At 43.4% G+C, this 18965-nt stretch overlaps 1 protein-coding gene across 2 annotated transcripts in view; it reads right to left on the reverse strand.

Annotated features, from left to right (window-relative positions):
* LOC118302466 (cell migration inducing hyaluronidase 1) overlaps positions 1-18965 on the reverse strand; it is a 155300-nt gene that overhangs the window by 53134 nt on the left and 83201 nt on the right. For both annotated transcript variants that reach the window (XM_035628618.2, XM_035628615.2), the window contains 5 exons: positions 14175-14245; positions 13917-14012; positions 11824-11945; positions 8028-8175; positions 2977-3168 (listed from right to left, as the gene is read on the reverse strand). In XM_035628618.2, the coding sequence (XP_035484511.1) occupies positions 2977-3168; positions 8028-8175; positions 11824-11945; positions 13917-14012; positions 14175-14245 (629 nt within the window). The remainder of the gene's footprint in view (positions 1-2976; positions 3169-8027; positions 8176-11823; positions 11946-13916; positions 14013-14174; positions 14246-18965) is intronic.

Here is an 18965-nt window from a genome sequence, read left to right on the forward strand (position 1 = left end):
GAAAAAGTCTTAGATCTTTGAGTTCAGCTCATGAAAAATGGGGGCAAAAACAAAAGTGTTGCATTTAAAATTTTGTTCAGTGTAGTCACATGAGGACCCGACCGCCGTGTAAGTCGCCATGCTTGCTATGTCGTGTTGTGCTCCGTTTCGGTTCCACTGTGACTCGGGAGGTCGGAAAAAAATCACCACCCCGAGTTCCGCGGTCCGAGTTCCGAGGTATAATGGAACGCAGCATTAAATACGGTTGCATAAAACAGTCCAGAACAGTTGAATTTCCAGCGCTGCGGAAAACCGGAAATTAAATTAGCGGCGCGCCACCATTAACGGTCCCCTGTCGGGTGCTCAGTTGGTTGTGGTTTGCAACTTTACCACCAGATGCCGCCAGAAAAGTACAAAAATTACACACTGGGGCTTTAATGTGTTTGCCTTTCTATGCCTTCCCCATGTTACCTCTGTTTTCCTTTTTCTATCTTCCTTTCTATTAATCTATCCAAGTCAGATATACAGTTATCTTTATATTACAGTTATTTGCTTTCTTGTTTCTATTTGAAACCATGAGCACCCAAAATAACATACATCACAGATGAAACATATATATGTAGTTGCTAAACTCTGCAACAATCTCCCTCGATAATGTTCTGCTGAGCACACAGTACACGAAGAACCAATAAAAAATGGCCCCTAGCAGGACTTGTCAGTAATCCCAGGGTGGAGTGGAAGTGTTTGAATGCTAATGCCAGCTGCTGTCTGCGTGTGACTTACAGCATTTGAACCCTGAGCACAATATTCTGTCATTTCCTGGTTCTTCTTTGGCTCAGTTCGCTGCTTTCAAGTAATAGCCCCAGTTGTTTTGGTACCACGTAGTACGTTTCTGGGTAGTTTTGGTTTTGGGAAGAATTTATCAGACTTACGAAAAACTCTAGCTTAAACAACCCACGCACAACCCAAACTTTATAGGTGGTGACGCTCGGATTCTCTGTACATACAAACTGGGCACTATGTTCACAGTCCTCCTACTTGGCATCTACTGCAGCCTGGCAGCCATACTGGCAAAGACTGCCATATTTTGGAGCGGTTGAATTAATGGGATATTAATTCATTTGAGATGCATTGAAGTGATTTGCTCAGTATTGACCTACATTCTTCGAAATCTAATTTTTGAATGATATATATGTGTGTGATGAGGAACACATGAAGCCATTGTCCGCCTTACAGAAGAAACTGTTCCACTCGGGCGGAAATCACACCACCGTTCTCTCTGACACACCTATTTTAAGCGAAGAACATTTCCTCTATTTTAAGCTCCAAAACAACCTGATGTCTATCTATTCAGATGAGTGGAGTCCTTAGTTTCTCTATACTCACTCACCCTCTCTCCTCTCCTTGTTACACATCACAGCTAACTACTGTCATAGAGCAGGCTGTGAATCACAGCTCCGGTGACTCACTCTCCTCTGACATGCGAACTTCAGTTGAAGTAAAGGAGTGATAGAAATAGAGGCAAAACAAGAAGCATTGCCTCTGCCGTTGCGTTTCCCTCCGAAGAGTAAAGGATGGAGGGAGGGAGGGAAGAAAGCTTGATGCTGAAATTACAATGTTTCCTCTAGACTGGCATGGTAGAATTAAACAATTAACATCTGGTCACGCGCTATTCTGAGAAGGCCCAGCTGATTCTGATTTTGTATGAATATGGCAAGAGGAAAAGATCTGGGTGACTTTGAAAGAGGGTTCGTTGATGAGACAGAGATTGCAGTCACAAAGACGCTCAGCTGGAAGCTGTTTCAATAGAAACAGTGATTAAAGTGACATCCGCATTCATATCTAATTGCAAGACGTCAGTATTTCAGCCCATTCGTATAAGTGTGATATGTATAAGGAAAAACAGAAGAGCCACACATCCTCAGGTGACTGAGAATGTCAACGCAGGACGTGATCAGCATGTGTCAGTAGAGGGAGGGTTAGAGAGCAGCGAGCCTTCATTACAGAGATGGATGTGCATTTCAGAGTTCAGTGGTGCAAAAACCATAGACACTGGTCTAAAGAGATGTTGAAAACAAATAATGTGGTCAGATCCTCTACTATATTCCCCAGATGTGGGCGAGTGTGTGCGTGCCATTCCCCAAATAACGGTACAGGTCTGTCAGTGAGTGGGTCCGTTGGCTCTGTTGTGGGGGGCATTATGCTGGGATGGACTATAAGACTGACCCAGAGGGTGACAGTGAATCAACACATAGTTGTCTCTACCAGGATGACAATCTGTACCTATATGCAGTCACCACATGCACCTAAACCCAATTTCACACCTGGGCCAACAGTGCTCTTCAAACCCCAGGTGTTCTCTCTGACAAACAGAATAAAACTCAAACAGATTACATTTCAAAAAGATATAACCAGTGAATGGTTGGCATTTATGCTTGAAATTCCTCAATTCTCAAATTTGTCAGATGCTAAACTATCTGTGATTCAAATTTAAAGTTCCTAAAATGTTCACTATAATACATCCCATCAGAAATAACATTCACGATCACATTTTATTTTCTAACATATCTCCAGACGTTCACAGTATATGAACGGTCACAGTCATAAACATGTAACTCAACCGAAAAACCGTAAAATGTTATTATTTCTGGCGGTGGTGGATTAAATAGAACAGATGTTTATAAGTGATCTTTAGAGAGGATTGTTGAAGGCTGATTTTGATTTTCAGATCTAGCCCAGTGGGCTTATGACCCACTTTTCCTGCCAGTCACCTCAAATCCTACCAAAGGCAAGGAGAATAAGCAACCGGGAAAATAAATTTCACTCTCTCCTACAACAATAGCTTATGTCAAAAAGAAATCTGGATGGTCTAAGACTTAACTTAACCCAAAATACCGCAACTACACTACTAGAATGTTTCCCCAGCAGTTTCATCCCAGACCTATATAAACTTTTCATACTGAGGCTGCACTGTAACACACTATGTGTGTCACTCACCTCGGACCTTGACCTGGTTGGATGCGCAAGTCGGGCAGGGCAACAGGGTGAACTCTTCAGCCTGGTGCATGGAGTAGTCCGTGCTGGCCACCACCACCCGGTCCCCTGAGCCCCATCCCTCTGGTTGGTCAGCAAGCTCCAGGATGCTGCTGTTGGACAACATGTCGATGGAAATGGAGGCTTGTGGGCGCACTACAGAGAAAAGGTGGAAAGAGTTAGAACAAAAGCTCACACGTACACTCCTACATTCATGCATTGCGCATATTTAAGTCACATCTCCAGTGCGTTGACTGCCCATGGTCCAGCACAACAGCCCAGCTTGTCCATGAGTTAATAAGTGGAAGTAAAAGGCCACGATCGTTACATCATTGGTTTAGCTGGCTTAGTTCTGAGATATTCCTCATTCGCCATCTCTTTCAAAATAAATTGGCACAAAACTGTTTCTATTATCGGACCCCTTGAGCAACTTTTCTTGTTTTCAAAAAAAAAAGCAGCCATTGCAACAAATATAGCACAGAGGTGGAGCAGACAGAAGCCCCGGACAGTGTGAGAGACAGAAGCTGCTTTCACACACGTGCAGCAACCCTGAACTTTTCTGGACATCACCGGAGGAGCTGTATGAACACGGGCGAATGTCTGAATCACCTGACAGAAGGTGTATGACATCATAGTGTGGTGTCTTGAGGGGGCGTGGCTTACAGAAATATAAAAGAATCTCCAAATCCGCGCTCAGATATGTGAATCCATATCTTGTCTGTATTTCCAGCTCTTTGAGAAAAACACTTAGAATTGCAGGCATTAATATATATATGTACGCATTTATCTTCACAGTCACAGATCTATACGGCATTTGCAGATTCGTTTACAGTCACGCAAATCTGATTACGCACACACAAATTTAGATAGTTACACAACTCTCCACGGTTACACAAATCTCAGCAAGCATTTGAATATTCTTTCTCACACAGACACACACACACACACATCTGATTACGCACACAGGGATTGAGACAAAGTTACACACATTGACTGGATATCCAGTCAATGTGGGTCATGTGTGAATGGAGAAGCACAGTTGACTGGCTCAGCTGGTTTTGGTCAATTTTTGAAAAAGACCACTGTACCCATTTATTACCACATTTTAAAGTAATAATCTCTTCAAAGCGATAACAGTATATCAGGTAAGCTCCATGGTCATTTGTAGTTGCTGCCTTTATATTTTCTACCATGTTCAGTTTCACAGCACGTCAGCTATTGGAGTCATGTGAGCTCACTTAGCTTTAGAGCTGTACACTGTGATTCTCTCACTTTTAGAATAAGAATGCCATTTCCGTGGTCTATCTATCCATGTGGGTCGTGGTGGCAACCGGCTAAGCAAGCTGGACCGGATGTTACACCCATCAGTCTCCATCAGCCCCTCCTGGTGAATCCCCTGGTGTTCCCAGGCCAGACGAGAGATATACAGTACTGTGCAAAGGTTTTAGAGACTTTAGATCTTCAGCATGAAGATGAACAGGGAGTTTACAGCTGATGGCATGACCCCCGTACAGCCCCGAGTGAGTCTGGGATTACAAGAAGAGACAGACGACGCAAAGGCATCTTAAATCTGCAAAAGAAGTATGGCAGTTTTTCCGCACCTTAACATTTTCAAAAGTGTACCATGGAGAAATAGTTGCACTAAATATTGATTTGATCTTTTATTCCGTCTGTTTACTGCACCTTGTATTGTAGTCAACTGATGAATTTGAAAAATTCTGAAAGCATTTTCTCGGCGAATTCTGTGTTTGTCCCTGGCTGTCCTTATTGCACAGGCAAAGTCTCCCATCCAGTATGAGCTTTCCTAAGGAGGCTGAGCAGGGGGCACATTCCACAACCCCTTAGTGTAATCCAGCACAGTTTGGTGAATACAGCAATGGTACATTTCTTTTATTTGAAACATGAAAAACATCTGAAACACCAGGCTGTGACTCAGTACCAGTCCATGCAGTGTTGGCTATCAGGCTGCTAAGACATTATCCCCAGAAGAGCAGACATTTTACTGTATACTCAACCCCCCTCGACCCATCCATGATGAACAAATACGAGAACAGGTCAGAAACCTCACTGATCTTTCTGCAGTTCATAAAAATCAACAGAACCAGAATCAGAAACAGGGGTTAGTGGGATTTGACATACAAGGGATTTGTATCAATCGCCTGGAGCATAACAGACCAAAATAGTGAAATAGAAAATACTAGTGAAACTGAGGTACAGAATTGACAATTTACTACTGACTAAGGATGCTCCACACTTTACATAAATAATATTATTTCTGTCATGGCCTGCTAGGACCAAGGCCTTTTTTGTTTCTTGGTGAACTTTATTGTTTAAGATCCATTCCGTTCTACTGTGTCTGTTTCCCAGTGATTGTCTGCGCCCATTCCTAATGTGTCTCACATGTTTTCAATTATCTCTTCCCTCTTTTGTGTATATATAGTCTTAGTGCTTCCCTTTCTTCTCGCTGGTTTTTTTCAGTTTAGTTAGGTGTCGGCTCTGCAGTGTGTTGGTCTCTCCCCTGAGTTCCATGCTGTGTTCTGCGGCCTGAAGTTGAGTTTTGGACAGCTGGATTTATTTTTATTTTTTCCTTTAAAGCTACAGTGTGTAATATTTAGAAGAACTTATTCACGGAAATTAAATGTAGGGTCCATGAATATGTGTTCATATATGTATAATCACCTGCAACAAAGAACCAATGTCCTTTCTTCAACTTTGAATGAGTTAAATATATTTACATGAAGGGGACCCGACCTGGGACCTGACGTGTAAGTAACCATGTTTGCAACATCGTGTTGAATACGGTTGCACAAAACGGTTCAGAATACAGCACATTTGCGTTGAATTTTCATCGCTGCCGGAAACTGGGAATGGTTTCAGCGGTGCGCCACCATAAAGTGTCCCTGTCGGTTGCTCAGCTTTACCACTAGAAGCTGCCAGAAAATTAAAAAAATTACACACTGGGGCTTAAAAGACTGAAGTCTATTTTTTGGTTATATCATTTATTAAATACTCCCTTTTCCCCATACCTGCATTTGGGTCCTGCTTCATCGAAACCTTACAATTTAATCTATAAGCGCCATGTTAATTATATGCAGATTATATAGTATTGTATTGTAATGCCAAATCTGTTCAGTTAGCTGTGGAAAATTGGCAGCACTTCATAACCTTACTCATGATGAATCAATGCCTATAAAACTAAGTTTATGTCGGATTAAGAGGTAACGTTGGGGAAATCTTTCAAGTTTCCAACGTACAAGGAACCAATATTGAGATTGTTGCAATCTGATTGGACAACCACTCACCTTGTGTGTCTTTTTGCTTGTTGTACTTCCAATTCTTGCCTTGTTTTTCGCATCTGTGATTGTCTTGCAACGCCCCAACTCTGTACGTTTCACCTGTGCCCAGTTATCAATGCCTCCCTTTGCTTGTTGTGCTGACTGAGTTTTTGGATTCCCTAAGTTTCGTCTTGCCTGCCAACCTGCCAAAAAGAGACTGTCAGCCTTTTCCTCTATAGCATATTCCTGTCTGTCTGTTCTTTTGTTCCTGTTACTACACAACTCAACAAAGTTACGGATGACAAGTACCTTGGCATTTGAAAAGATGATATTCAAATTCAAATACTATACAGACACGATTGTCAATGAATCACGATAACACTTTTATGTAGAATTGGAGATCACTTTCCTGTGTTTTGTAGGGAAATGATTGTTGAGGCCGTTTTTTCTCTCTGCTATGGATTATGGTGATGTGATTTATAGGCAGGCGCCGCTTCTGCCTCCACTTTTAAACCCTTGGATGCTGTTTATCATTCTTGGCCTTGGGTTTATTACCGGTTATACTTATAGAACTCATCCTCGCATCCAGTACAGAAAAGCTGGGTGTTCTGAAAGACGCGATAGGCATATGTATTCATTTATGTACAAGGCCCTGATTGGGCAGCCGGCATCTTATATCAATTCTATGCTAGACCGGTGTTCTGGACTATATCAAACTGTCTGTGCCGTGCTGGGCTTGAAAGATCTGCTTTAATGTTCTTTGCTCCAACCACCTGGAAGTCAGCACACACACCAAAAATCTATTCTTTTGAAACTCTTGGTCAGTTTAAATCCATGATCACAGACCTTTCAGCTTTTGTTTGTACCTCTTTTCATGGACCTGTCTTTCACATCTGCATCCTGTACCTTTGGTTAACTATTTATATGCTTGTTTTGATGGATTTTCTACTTCTATAGCTCTAGCAATATTTTACCATTTACAGTTGAAATAAAGGCAAATAAATAAATACAGTAAGCCAAACACACCCAGGCAGGCATCCGTGGTGGCCATCTTGGATCTCTTTGTTTTTGTCTTCCGTGTGTTGATCTTCCCTCTCTGCCTAAAGGTCTCACTGCCCTCCTCAACCCCTGTTAAGCCAACAAACAACTTAATGAAAATGTGTGTTTGCACAACTTAACCATTTTCATTAGTCATCCAATTGTGTTGGCACAAATTGTGACATCTCAGCAAGTAAGATTTTCCCTGAGAATGTGGGAGTATTGATGTACTGTGGCACATTCGTAGTGTGGGGTAATTGTAGAGTGATGCAAATGGGCGGTACCCAGTGTCAATCCTGACAAAGGATTATGCCAACATTCCCTTGTACTCTCCACATAAATACACACACACACACACACACACACACACACACAGACAAGCACAGACAGAAGTCCATGGTTTGTCAGTATGGTTGGTGCAGCCCGTGAACTCTGAGCTGGCTATTTGATAGTGTTTTCCTGCACCACGATGTGGGCTCCGTGCATTCGTACCATAGCAACCTGACCATACACAATACACCCACTGGAGCACAGCCAGCGTGTTTGTGTATATAGTACTGTATATACCATCTCTGATCTTCTTGGGCTCTCTACCCATGACATACTTGGGTGAGAGAGCCATTAATCCTTGTTGCACGGTAGCATGGTGTACGGAGAGTTTACACAGTAAAACAATCAAAGTGGAAAAAATGAAGAACGTACCCAGTTTGCCGCAGAGGAAGCGGACCTTGTAGTTGCGACAGAGGCCGTGAGCCTGGTCCTTGTTGAGGCACACAAAACCGTAGTCCTTGTCGATCTTGTGGATCACATCTCCTGTCAGGTTGGACTGCATGCCGTCGTGGGTTTCAGCCTGGACAAGGGGAATGATGAATGACAAACCTCGTCAAAAGATTCACGACATGCCGCTGGTAAAGACGAAAGGAACACGTCAAAATGCTTGGAAAACAAACCAGTCTATAGCAAGAAAGAGGAGGACAGAGCAATGTCCAGCCACTTGTGCAGGTCAAGCGCTGTTAGCAGGCATTTCAAATGTGATGTGATTGTGCACCAGACATCTGGTTTTGGTCTAGTGTCTGGCTCTTTTTTAGGGTAAGGACTCGGTGCTTTTGCTAAATTTGAGAACAGTGTGGGTTTCCCCTAGCTAAATTTGTTCTGTGGCTGACCTGAGGCATACGTACATGTAGTTTAGCATAAATACTCTTCTGTCATTTCTCATGAACAGTGCCAGCTCGGGAGATAAGTAAAAACCTGCCATTTTACATGGGTACTGTGAGCTCTCCTGTGCAATCCAGCAGTTTTACCCTTCGGAATGAAGTCGGTGGCATGAACGTAGTGCAGAAGCTCGCAGCTTGGTTTAATGATGCTAATGTCTCAGAATTTACGCTATTATTGTTATTATGTTGCCATCATCTGACATTCAAAAGAATCTGTCCAACTGTGTCTTGAACCTCAGTGACCCAGTGTTATCCGTTACAGTACAAACATCCAAGCAACAACAGGGAAGTGCAGACACTTCATCTCAGGCCCTGAGCCTCTTCACATTTCCTCAGGATGTTCAAATAATCCAAAACAAATCAGAAATGCATTGCGTAATATATTGGAATGAAACAGCAAAAAAAAGAGGCAAGACACTAAAAATAGAGAAAAACCACAGAGGCAAATTAGACAGTGAAAACTGCCAACCGAGGAAAACTTTCAGCTCGTCCATACTCCGTGGAAAAATGATGACACGCAGAGCTTGCAAACTCCAAGGGACATGACAGCTCTTTCTAAACGTTTAGGAAAAACAGAACGAAATTGCACTGATGTCATGCCTTGTAAAAGGCAGATGATAAAAAAGGGAAAAATGTCGCCAGAGCATCTGGAAGCGCGCGTCCATGTGGTGGCATCTCCTCTGAACACCATTAATACGACACATTATTATCGCCGTGGATTGGAGATATAACTCGACAGTTTTTCATCACACCTCATTGCTGATACTATTTAATGGTTGCCATTTTTTTTTTTGCAAAAGCCATTACATATATCCTAAGTCTTATTACCTCTTCGTGTTGAGGCAGCAGACTGCCAATCGCCTTCACACGCACAAGGGACTCACGGGAAACGATGCGGCATGTGATCCAATGTAACGTTATCTCAGCGATACTCCACCGTTTACTGTTCCCTCTTGTCACACTTGTATTCGAAGCCGTGTTAAGTTACTGATGACGCAGTTGGACTATTATTTTTGCGGCCGCGGGGTTCTTTTGATAATCTTTTGGCAGCAGATTCGTTCTGAACAGTCTGCACACCTCCAGCTCCCCAGCGGAACAACCGTCTCCTCTTTCTGTATCCTGCTCCATGGAAAACTACCTGTGTTCAGGGATTTCGATCGTGACTGTGATTATGATTGACTCACGACTTCATTGCAACAACGTGAGTTTCTACTGCTGACTTTTAGACAAAGGTGGGCCGAGCCCGTCCTCCCACCACCAGGTGGACCAGGGCAGTGCAGGAGAGAGGCAGACCATTGTGTGAAAGCAGTCCTTGCATTCTTTGGTTTTAAAATGCAGCAGTGTGTGAAGTATTTACTGATAAAACAGCCTGAACCTGGACGTTTCCCTGCAAGTTCCAAGCTGTACTACCCAACGTCTGACTCTCTGCTCTGGTCACCAGCCTCACCATCATGCACCCACTCTCTCTCTCTCTCTCTCTCTCTCTCTGTTGCTCACTCACAATGCAGTGTGAGTATGTGGGACTCACTGCAGGTCTCACACAGAGATGATAAATCAGTGCAATTAGCTCTTAACGCTCGGGAAGAAAAAAACGGCAACATTTGCAGCACTTCCCTCATGCGTGAGAACACTTTCCACACGCAGATCTGCTCATGTAGAATAACGGGATCAGTATCACAACTGATCTCAGAACGGTGGCAACTGAGTCAAATCCGGCTCGGGAAGTTCACTCGTCTTTGACTGGCTGTAGTCAGTCAGAGATCCCAGCGTTTGATCCTCGACGTGCAAAAGTCCCCCCAAAAATGTTGCCCTCCCTCAAAAAGCCGCAGACTTTGAACGACAGAAACGACGAAAGGCATCTGCTGGAAGTCACGCTAAGCCTCCAGAGACAATAGGTTCGCCGCTTTGCCAGTTAAAGTTACAAAATGGTTGCAAACAGGCAAAATCAGATTCTTTATGGGAAAGAACGTTATTCTGAGATCAGATGTAAAGAGATATCGCCTCCACTTAGGTATGGTCTGGGAATAAGACATGGGAGTGAGATATATCAGGCTTGGGATGAACAGTGTTTGAAGCTACATTGATATTCAGGCTGCAAAGTACTCTTCATCAGAAGCAGTTGAAAATATCAACCTTTTCGGAACAAATGCTTTTTCCAGTGGAAGGACTCGAGATGCTGGGTGGCTCATCGTCTTTCACCCTTGAAAACAACATTCTTCCCTTTTCTGCCTGACACATGTAAATAAAACATCTTTGGAGTTTTATTGAAGCCACATTTTTCTTTCATGCCACGATGGGTCCGGCCTTAGGACGGGCGCGTCCAGTCCTCGTACTGGGGTAGGAAAAACACTCTTGGGCCAAATGAGGGACAGGCAGGGAGAGGAAGAACAAAGAGCAGAGGACTGAGAAGAAATGGGCAGATTTCAGGAATGTGATGTTGAAGACAGAGGGAGCAGGAGGAGATGAGAGAGAGCAGAGAGACACAGAAGAAGAGGCAGAGAGAATGAGCGCAGGGGACATGAGGAGGAAAGACCATGGATGAGACCGGAGGAAAGGTCAGAGAGACATCATCCAGCCAAGTTTCAAAACTTACTTCTGCCTTCTCAAGAATTGGTGGTTCCAACATAATGAAAAGTACACTTAAAATGAAGTTGGATGAAAAGAGATATTTCAGATATTTCATGTGCACTGTCCACTGACGAGGCTTTAAAACTAATTTTATCCATTTCCTCCAAGATGTACATATGAACATCAGGGAAAGCAGTTTTTTGCATGTCAGCTTTTGGACCTTGGTATTTCTAACACCCTGTGTGTTGCTGCTGATAACATATCAGGTTGTTTTTTTTCTTGTTGCTTCAGAGGAATATTACACCAGCTGCCGGCGTCAGCAGCTCTCATCTCTGGGGTTCGGAGACTCCTTTTTTCTTTTTCTCTTGTTGTCAATGCCTTTGATACAACCTTAGTTCATCGCAGCAATGGGGCGGTAAGTGGGGTGGTTTCCCCCTTTGTGTCGAATCACACCAACAAGTATTATGTAAGTGAGAAAGAAGGATCAGTACAGTTTAGATACGGTCTGGATGAGTTTTACAGTGAGTGTCTGTGCGGCTCAGGTGTACAAGTCAGATCGTGGGAGTGATGTGAACAGGTTGGGACAGGTCCAGATTTGATTTACAGATCATTTGGTACAGAGATTTGAGGGCTCAGGGCGTGTACAAGTTAGCAGAGTTTGACCTCTGCATACACTCACACACACACACACAGAGAGGAAGTTAGAGGAGACTTACCTGGATGTCCAGCGGACTGCCACACAGTCGGTCTGGATAGGCCTCATGCAGGTCAGCCAATTTCTCCCAGTCTCCAGATCCCCTCTCATCATCCCTGTCGAACCATTCCGTCCACTCTGCCTCTGCACGACACACACACACACACACACACACACACACACGCACACACACACACACGCACACAACAGCACATCCTAGTTCAGCGCTCAGACAGCCGAGTGGTAGATATTAGACTAATCTACGTCAAGGCTTTGGCTTGTAGTCCATTTAGACTGTCAGAGAGCATTTGTGGCAAAGTAATTGAAGGGCTCTCTCCTCTCATTATGTTCTCCGTTCGGCTGCCACAGCGGGGGACATGCATTGGACTCCGAGTCCGAATTACAATCTCAGTTAGGCCGCCTGAGAATGTCTGAGTTCAGGTCTCACGGCATGTTCCACTGTATATATATACATAAATATATGTCTATCTGCATGCCGGAGTGTGGTGGTTACATCAGAAGAGATGCTATCTGATGAGAGATGAGTAGCTTCTGATTGGAATCAGCATTGGAATGGAGGGGTTGCTGAGCAGGAGGCGGACATATTGATGAGAAGATGATGTGGTGATAGAATCAGGGGGCGGATCGATTGCTGCTCGAGAAGGATTTAAAGAGCCCGAGTGAGATGAAGACTGCGTGTGTGTGTGTGTGTGTGTGTGCGTGTGTTATTGAGACGCTGCTGTTGTAATCCCGACGTTTAACAGCTGCCTGAAGCAGCTCCAACTCCTCAGTGTGGCACGCGGCGTAAGCTGACCATGTCCCTGCAAAATGTCAACGGGAGATTTTCATATTTTGATATAATTCCCTCTGGTATTAATAGGATTTTATACGAAGGTCAACATTGAACTATTGCGACTTTAACCGCAGTGGAAGTGGCTCATGTTCACCTGTAATCACGTGCGACGACAACCAACACCGTTCCATTAAAACGTGGTTGAAAGGCGCTAATAAAGACGTGAGCGCACATTTTGGAAGTGGAAACAGAGGGGAACCTAGAAATATTCTAACCGCCTGTTATCGACAGAACTGTGCAAGCACAAAGAGAAGAAGATTTACGATGAGTCAATATTTAATGTCGGGGCCCCGATTTATTTGAGTGTGAGATGTGTGTTTGTCGGGATTTCATCGAGTTTGCAGTCGTGATCTGTCCGATTTGCAAACACAGCAGCGCCTTGGACCGATCCAGATCCTGACTACGCGCCGCACATGAAAAGAAAATGACAATGGTAATGATGATGATATGGCATTGATATGGAAGTTAATTTAACTCCATTTACACCTGGTACTAGAATGTGTCTTGTATCCAGATTGTATGTAGATATGATTTTAAGATGATTACATTTAACACCTGATATTAATATTTGTGCCTCCTGCGCCCACATTAATTTCCGTTTGAGATGTGATCGCTCTGTCCAGATCACGTCGCATCCTCCTCCTGTTTGCATGGGTCCGGACTGGATCCTACATTCTGTCCTCATTTGTGCATTTATACCTGTGCAGTCGCACACTGTAGCTCAAATACAAGTTTGATGAACACAAACTACAACATTGTATGCGCCACAGTAATCAGATTAATAATAATCTGATAACAAATCCTTTTGGTGTCCTAATAAACTGTTTTATTCCTCACTTGTGACTCTTCTTACAAAAAATCGAATTTGCACCATGTTTACCCCCAGGTCATCAGGGGTGAGGAATTTACTCCAAAGAACCGATTGTGTGATCTGAAGAAAGCACTATCCATTAACATGTTTCTACGAGAGAGCATTCCTCCTCTCCAATTTTTTTCTTATGCCTGGCCCTAATTCCTTTCCGTATGTTTCCTCCTTTTGTTTGCACGGCCCTCCTTTAAATGGAGAGGAGAGGCGCACTTCGGAAACCCTCGCGCAATCAGCATTCAAGCTGTGACTCCTGCCTACTGTGTGTTTGGGAAATGCAGCATTCGTTTGGAGCTGAATATATTTTGGAGCCTTATGCTGTATATCTGTCCCTGTGAGAGCCACTGACATGTCATATAACAAACCCTTGTTTTGTATGAGAGAGAAGTTACAGTACCTTGTACCCACTGGCTGCTGGCAGTGATGGTGAAGTGCTCCCCGAAACTGGACCGGAAGACGTGAGAGCTCCGGGCCTCTGAGGAGGCCTTGGTCCCTGACGACAGTAAGGGTTAGTCATTTAAGATAATACCACAACATTGGGTGTCGTGCAGGAATATCTGCTTTTGCGCTACATTGATAATGTCCCAGTGAAACGTTACGAGGGGACACTGTGCCAGAAGATCACTTACAATACATATGCTTTGTTTCTCCCTACCTTGATAGACAGCGTGATCCTCCACAACAGAAGAAGTGTCACCTTTCGTCACTATAAAAGTCCAGGGATGTCTGCAGAGGGGAAAAAAGAGAGAGAGGACACATGAGGGCGGGGACCGGTTTAGATAATGAAGAGACGGGATAGAAAGAAGGGGGCAAGGGTGAGACGGACGAGAGACAGAATGATTGTCGAAGAAATGAAGCCAGAGAAGAAAAAAGAATAGGACATATACACACACACACACACACACACACATTTCTGACAATGCCAAAGTTAGGAGTTTGAGCCTGACCAATAGAATGAACTGTCCGAGCATGCATCACTCTGGTAATGACATGCCGGCCATGTAGTGTTCATGAAAATGTTCTGACGACTATTCCAATTATTCTACACATATTCTGAGGGTCATTGCGCGTGGTCATTATCTCGTTTCTCCTAGACCATCGTCATAACATTCCACGCATTTTATTTATGATTTAATACTCATATTAATGCTGCATTTAACTTCAGTCAGGTTAGGGTCAGGATAAGGGTAAGGGTTCGTTGTCATTGCGGACTCAAGTGAACAACAAAAGTTTCAAAATGAAGAATATATTGGTTTCAAAAACAACAATCACTACATCTTCATGACGTCAACGTAGGTACCTCTCTTCTCTGCCACTGTCAGAGAAAACGGACAAATCTACTCTTGCGATCTCTCATCGACCCTGTAACAACAGTAAAAAAAAGATCTGACCCCAACCTCTAATTAAAATGAACTAAATTTAATTAAAATTTATACAGAGGCTGGAAAGAGGAGCTGCAGGGATGGACAGACTGAGAAAACGCAGGTTGGGGTTCAAGTAATAACCCAAATTAAAATTATGAACCTTAATATGAGCATAATATGTTTTAAAAACGAATTGTCTAGTACTGGTGATGATCCAAAAATCTATCCAGGTTTATTCCTACTTTAGGATGGTTCATTTACATAAAATGCAACCTCGCCTTTCACATGTTTTATTGTATTGAATTTTTATTTTATCGTTTGATAACCTGATAGCTTGATTAAACAAAGAAGAGTGATCATCTGTCCCTGAGGTTTTTTGCGTAGCACTTAATAGTGAAAAATGCCGCTCACATTTATTCAGACCCCGAGGCGGGGTCTTACAGTCAGACTTTTATCCAAGCAGCCGAACACATCCCAGAGATATTCAGATTAAAATGATATAAATCTTCTCCCCTCAGTTGAGATCGGCATTTTTTTTTTCCCCTGATAAATGATTGAGCAATTAATCATCAGAATTGCTGGAGAGAAAGATGACAGCCATGACCGACCTAACGATGGCTTCATTCCGAGTTGTTGTGCCAGTACAATTGCCAAAAGTCACCATGACTTGCCAAAACGTCTGCTCCGCAAAAAGAAGCCAATAGGTCTTGTTCAGTGACGCACAAATAACATGAGGTAACGGAGCTGTCGCCAAGCCAATGACTTTTGGTAACACTAAACTAAACACTGGAGCATCTGCAAGTATGTTTTCCTATTTTTGGTTGTCTCGATTCCTAAATGTTCTGTATTCTGTATTTTGTGTATTTAGATTGAATTTACACATGTCAAGCCTACTCAATCACTCAATAAGAAAAACTCAATAGACTCCAGACTGATTATTTACCCCATAGTTTGTCCTGTAGAAAAAGACGTATAGTCACCTGGTCCAGGAAGTCAATGTGTAAGTGCCTGAAGCCTATATTCTCTGCTAGCGACTCCACTAGTGGCAAAAATAATTTCTACAGAGCTCTTTGAGAAAATGACTCTACTTCTCACTTGATTTATAACGTCAATGAACTTCGTCCCGATGGGGTTTATGGTCTCAATCGCTAGTCTCAAGTCTTTTTTCAACCCAGCATGATGTTCAATTCGTCATTCGGAGTGGAATAGACGGTAAAGCATGGTCTGCATCGGCGCGTGGATACACCGTGATCGACAGCCGCACACTGAACCAAAAAAAAAGCACGGCGGTAACACCTCCTTTGTTTCCGTTACTTGGTTTACTGGATTAGCACCACACAGAGTACACAAACATAGATTGACTCCGTACAGATGTCGGTTTGACGTTGTCATCAGCAATTTCTTCTGACACATTTAGTTACATTTTCTTTCTTTGACAATTTTGTTAGTTTCAGTTATTCAAGGTTTCTAATTGTTTAAATGGGACGTATTCTGGACCGTTTTCTGCAACCGTATTTAATGCCGCGTTCCATTACACCTGGAAGTCAGACCCCGGAAGTCAGGGTGGTGATTTTTTCCGACCTCCCGAGTCGCAGTGGAAATGGAACGCAGCACAGCACGACGTAGCAAGCATAGCGATTCACACGGAGCCCGGGTCCCCCTAATGTAACAATATTTAACCAATTCAAAGTTACATTATACATATATGAACACACAATTATGGTCAATATATTAAATTTATGGGAATACTTTCTTCTAAATATAACACACTATAGCTTTAATGATGAAGGAAATGCATTCTCCATGTTTCTTATACCTCAAGGATGCACACACACACACACACACACACACACACACACTTGGCAAGCAACTCTGAACGTAGACTTAACTTTTTGTTTTGTTGGTTTACAAGAAGGTTCCACTTGGCACCTTTAATTCAGTGCTGAACACAGAGTGGGGAGTTGAAGGGGCCTGGGAATTAATAGTTTACTGAGTCCATCCGGCAAGGCCGGAGCGGAGGCAGAATACTTTTAAATATCCGCAGTCATGGAGGTCACAGAGGAGAGACAGATCACACACTGATCAGTAACACTTGTGAACTGCAGCTGATTTATTAGGATCTTTGTTTTGCACAGGGAATGGGCATTTGATTAGAAAAGTACACATAATCTAAAAAGCCAACATAGTTTGATGCCAACATAGTTTTGTCGTGACTTTTAACCACATCTGTATACATCCCCTGAATGGTTTCAAAATTATTTATGCTGAGCTTTAAAAAAAAAAGAGAAGCAAAAAAGAAAAGGAGCTGCACCAGAGGTGTGTGGCTGTATTTCTCCAGTGGCAGCTACAGTAAACATATGCAAATTACATAACAGAGAATGAGACTGCGGAGTCCACATTGTCTCGTGAATTCAAGCTTATTAAAATGTCTCTGGGTGCGTCGCAAATTATAGTCTCTCTCTTTCCCGATGACACCGTTGTTGGTCTGTCTTGGCAACAGCGTGAGGAGGGAAGGCGACAGGAGTCATTAGGCTGGAATTCGTCTGTCACCTCACTATCGCGCGCGCTCGTTCACTTTGTCCTCCGCAGCATCCGCAACCGCGGAGCAACGTGTACATGGGGATGGGGAGCGTTAACCAGTGTCGTTCGCGAAGCGCTGTCAGTGTTTTCCTGCGGTCTCCTCCGCAGCATTAGGTTTCCCAACGCAGCCCTGGCTCGGAGACTAACCACGGGACGGAGCCTGTACGCCGCCAAGACTCGCCAGCGTCTTCTCTCTGCCCACAACAAGGCCTCTGATACTGCAGTCGCGCAAGCTTGTGGTTCGCGCTACAAAGCTGCCTATCCGGCAAACAAAAGAGCTGAGTCGAGTCTTGTATGAGGAATTCGTCCAAGTAATTACAGTGTACACATTCTTATCTACTCCGATGCTCCTTGTGTCAGACACTGAGACATCTCCAGGGGTTCTGTTATCGTGGCACGATTCAGTTTCCATTTCCCATGCATTCCTGACATACTGACTCTCTCTGTGTCGCTCTCTCTCTCTCACACACACACACACACACACACACACAGACACACACACACAGACGCGCGCACGTCATGGACACACGTGATGATGATTCATGATTCCTCGTACATTTACACTGGCTAACATTAATTTCCTGGAGATTTACTCAAACCTCAGACGTAACTGCTACTTGAACCCTAAATAAACAATTTCTGCACCGAAAGATACAGTGGCACTGTGTGCGTGGGTGTGCGTGCGTGTGTGTTTGTATACCTGTTCCTGTCTGTGTGTGTATTAAGGCCTTGCTTCATTTTTTTCTACGTCTCCATCTCTGCTCTCAGTTCGAGCAGAGCGACCGGCCGACCGGCCGCTAAGCATTGAGCGTCTAACAGCTACAAGGAGAGTGAATATTGGACACGTGTTGATTCTAATGTGGACCCGTCCAAACGACTCTATGTGTCTTTTGTCCACAATTCCTTCTGCTGCACCACCTAAGCAACAACTGTTATAGCAGCAGATACCTCACAAGCTTGTCTCCTGTGACATAACATTCACACAGTATTCGGCGACAGCAAAAATGCACTGAAATGCAGCACAGTGCAACAAAATTACGCTTTCTATTAATATAATGAGGACATGTTGCCAAAATATCCGATCTTACAATACAATATTAGCTGTAATCAATAACACATAAAATGTTGCCTGTAAACATACTCAAAAAAACACACCTCAATAGCTCCCTGGTGGCATGTCACTGGTAAGGTTACAAACCCCACCACCACCCTGTCTTTTTGGATGGGCAAATTGGCTACATACGTTTAATTACCACTTTTTTCATTCATATGCACACAATCTAATGAAAGCCAAGACAACTGCACTGCCATAAAGTCTACTCTTTCAGGTGTAAAGTGTTTCTCATTCCAGCCGCCTTTGTGAACCTTATGTTAAAAGGAGAAACACCTCTCAACCCGATAAAACACCAGCTTTAAATATGACTCCGATAACAAATACTATAATTGAATTCACACATTATGAGCTTTGAATTGCAACAGCCTGTACACGAGTACCTTGTGAA

The sequence above is a fragment of the Scophthalmus maximus genome, chromosome 4, assembly GCF_022379125.1.
Source record: "Scophthalmus maximus strain ysfricsl-2021 chromosome 4, ASM2237912v1, whole genome shotgun sequence".
In the NCBI taxonomy this organism is placed as follows: Eukaryota; Metazoa; Chordata; class Actinopteri; order Pleuronectiformes; family Scophthalmidae; genus Scophthalmus; species Scophthalmus maximus.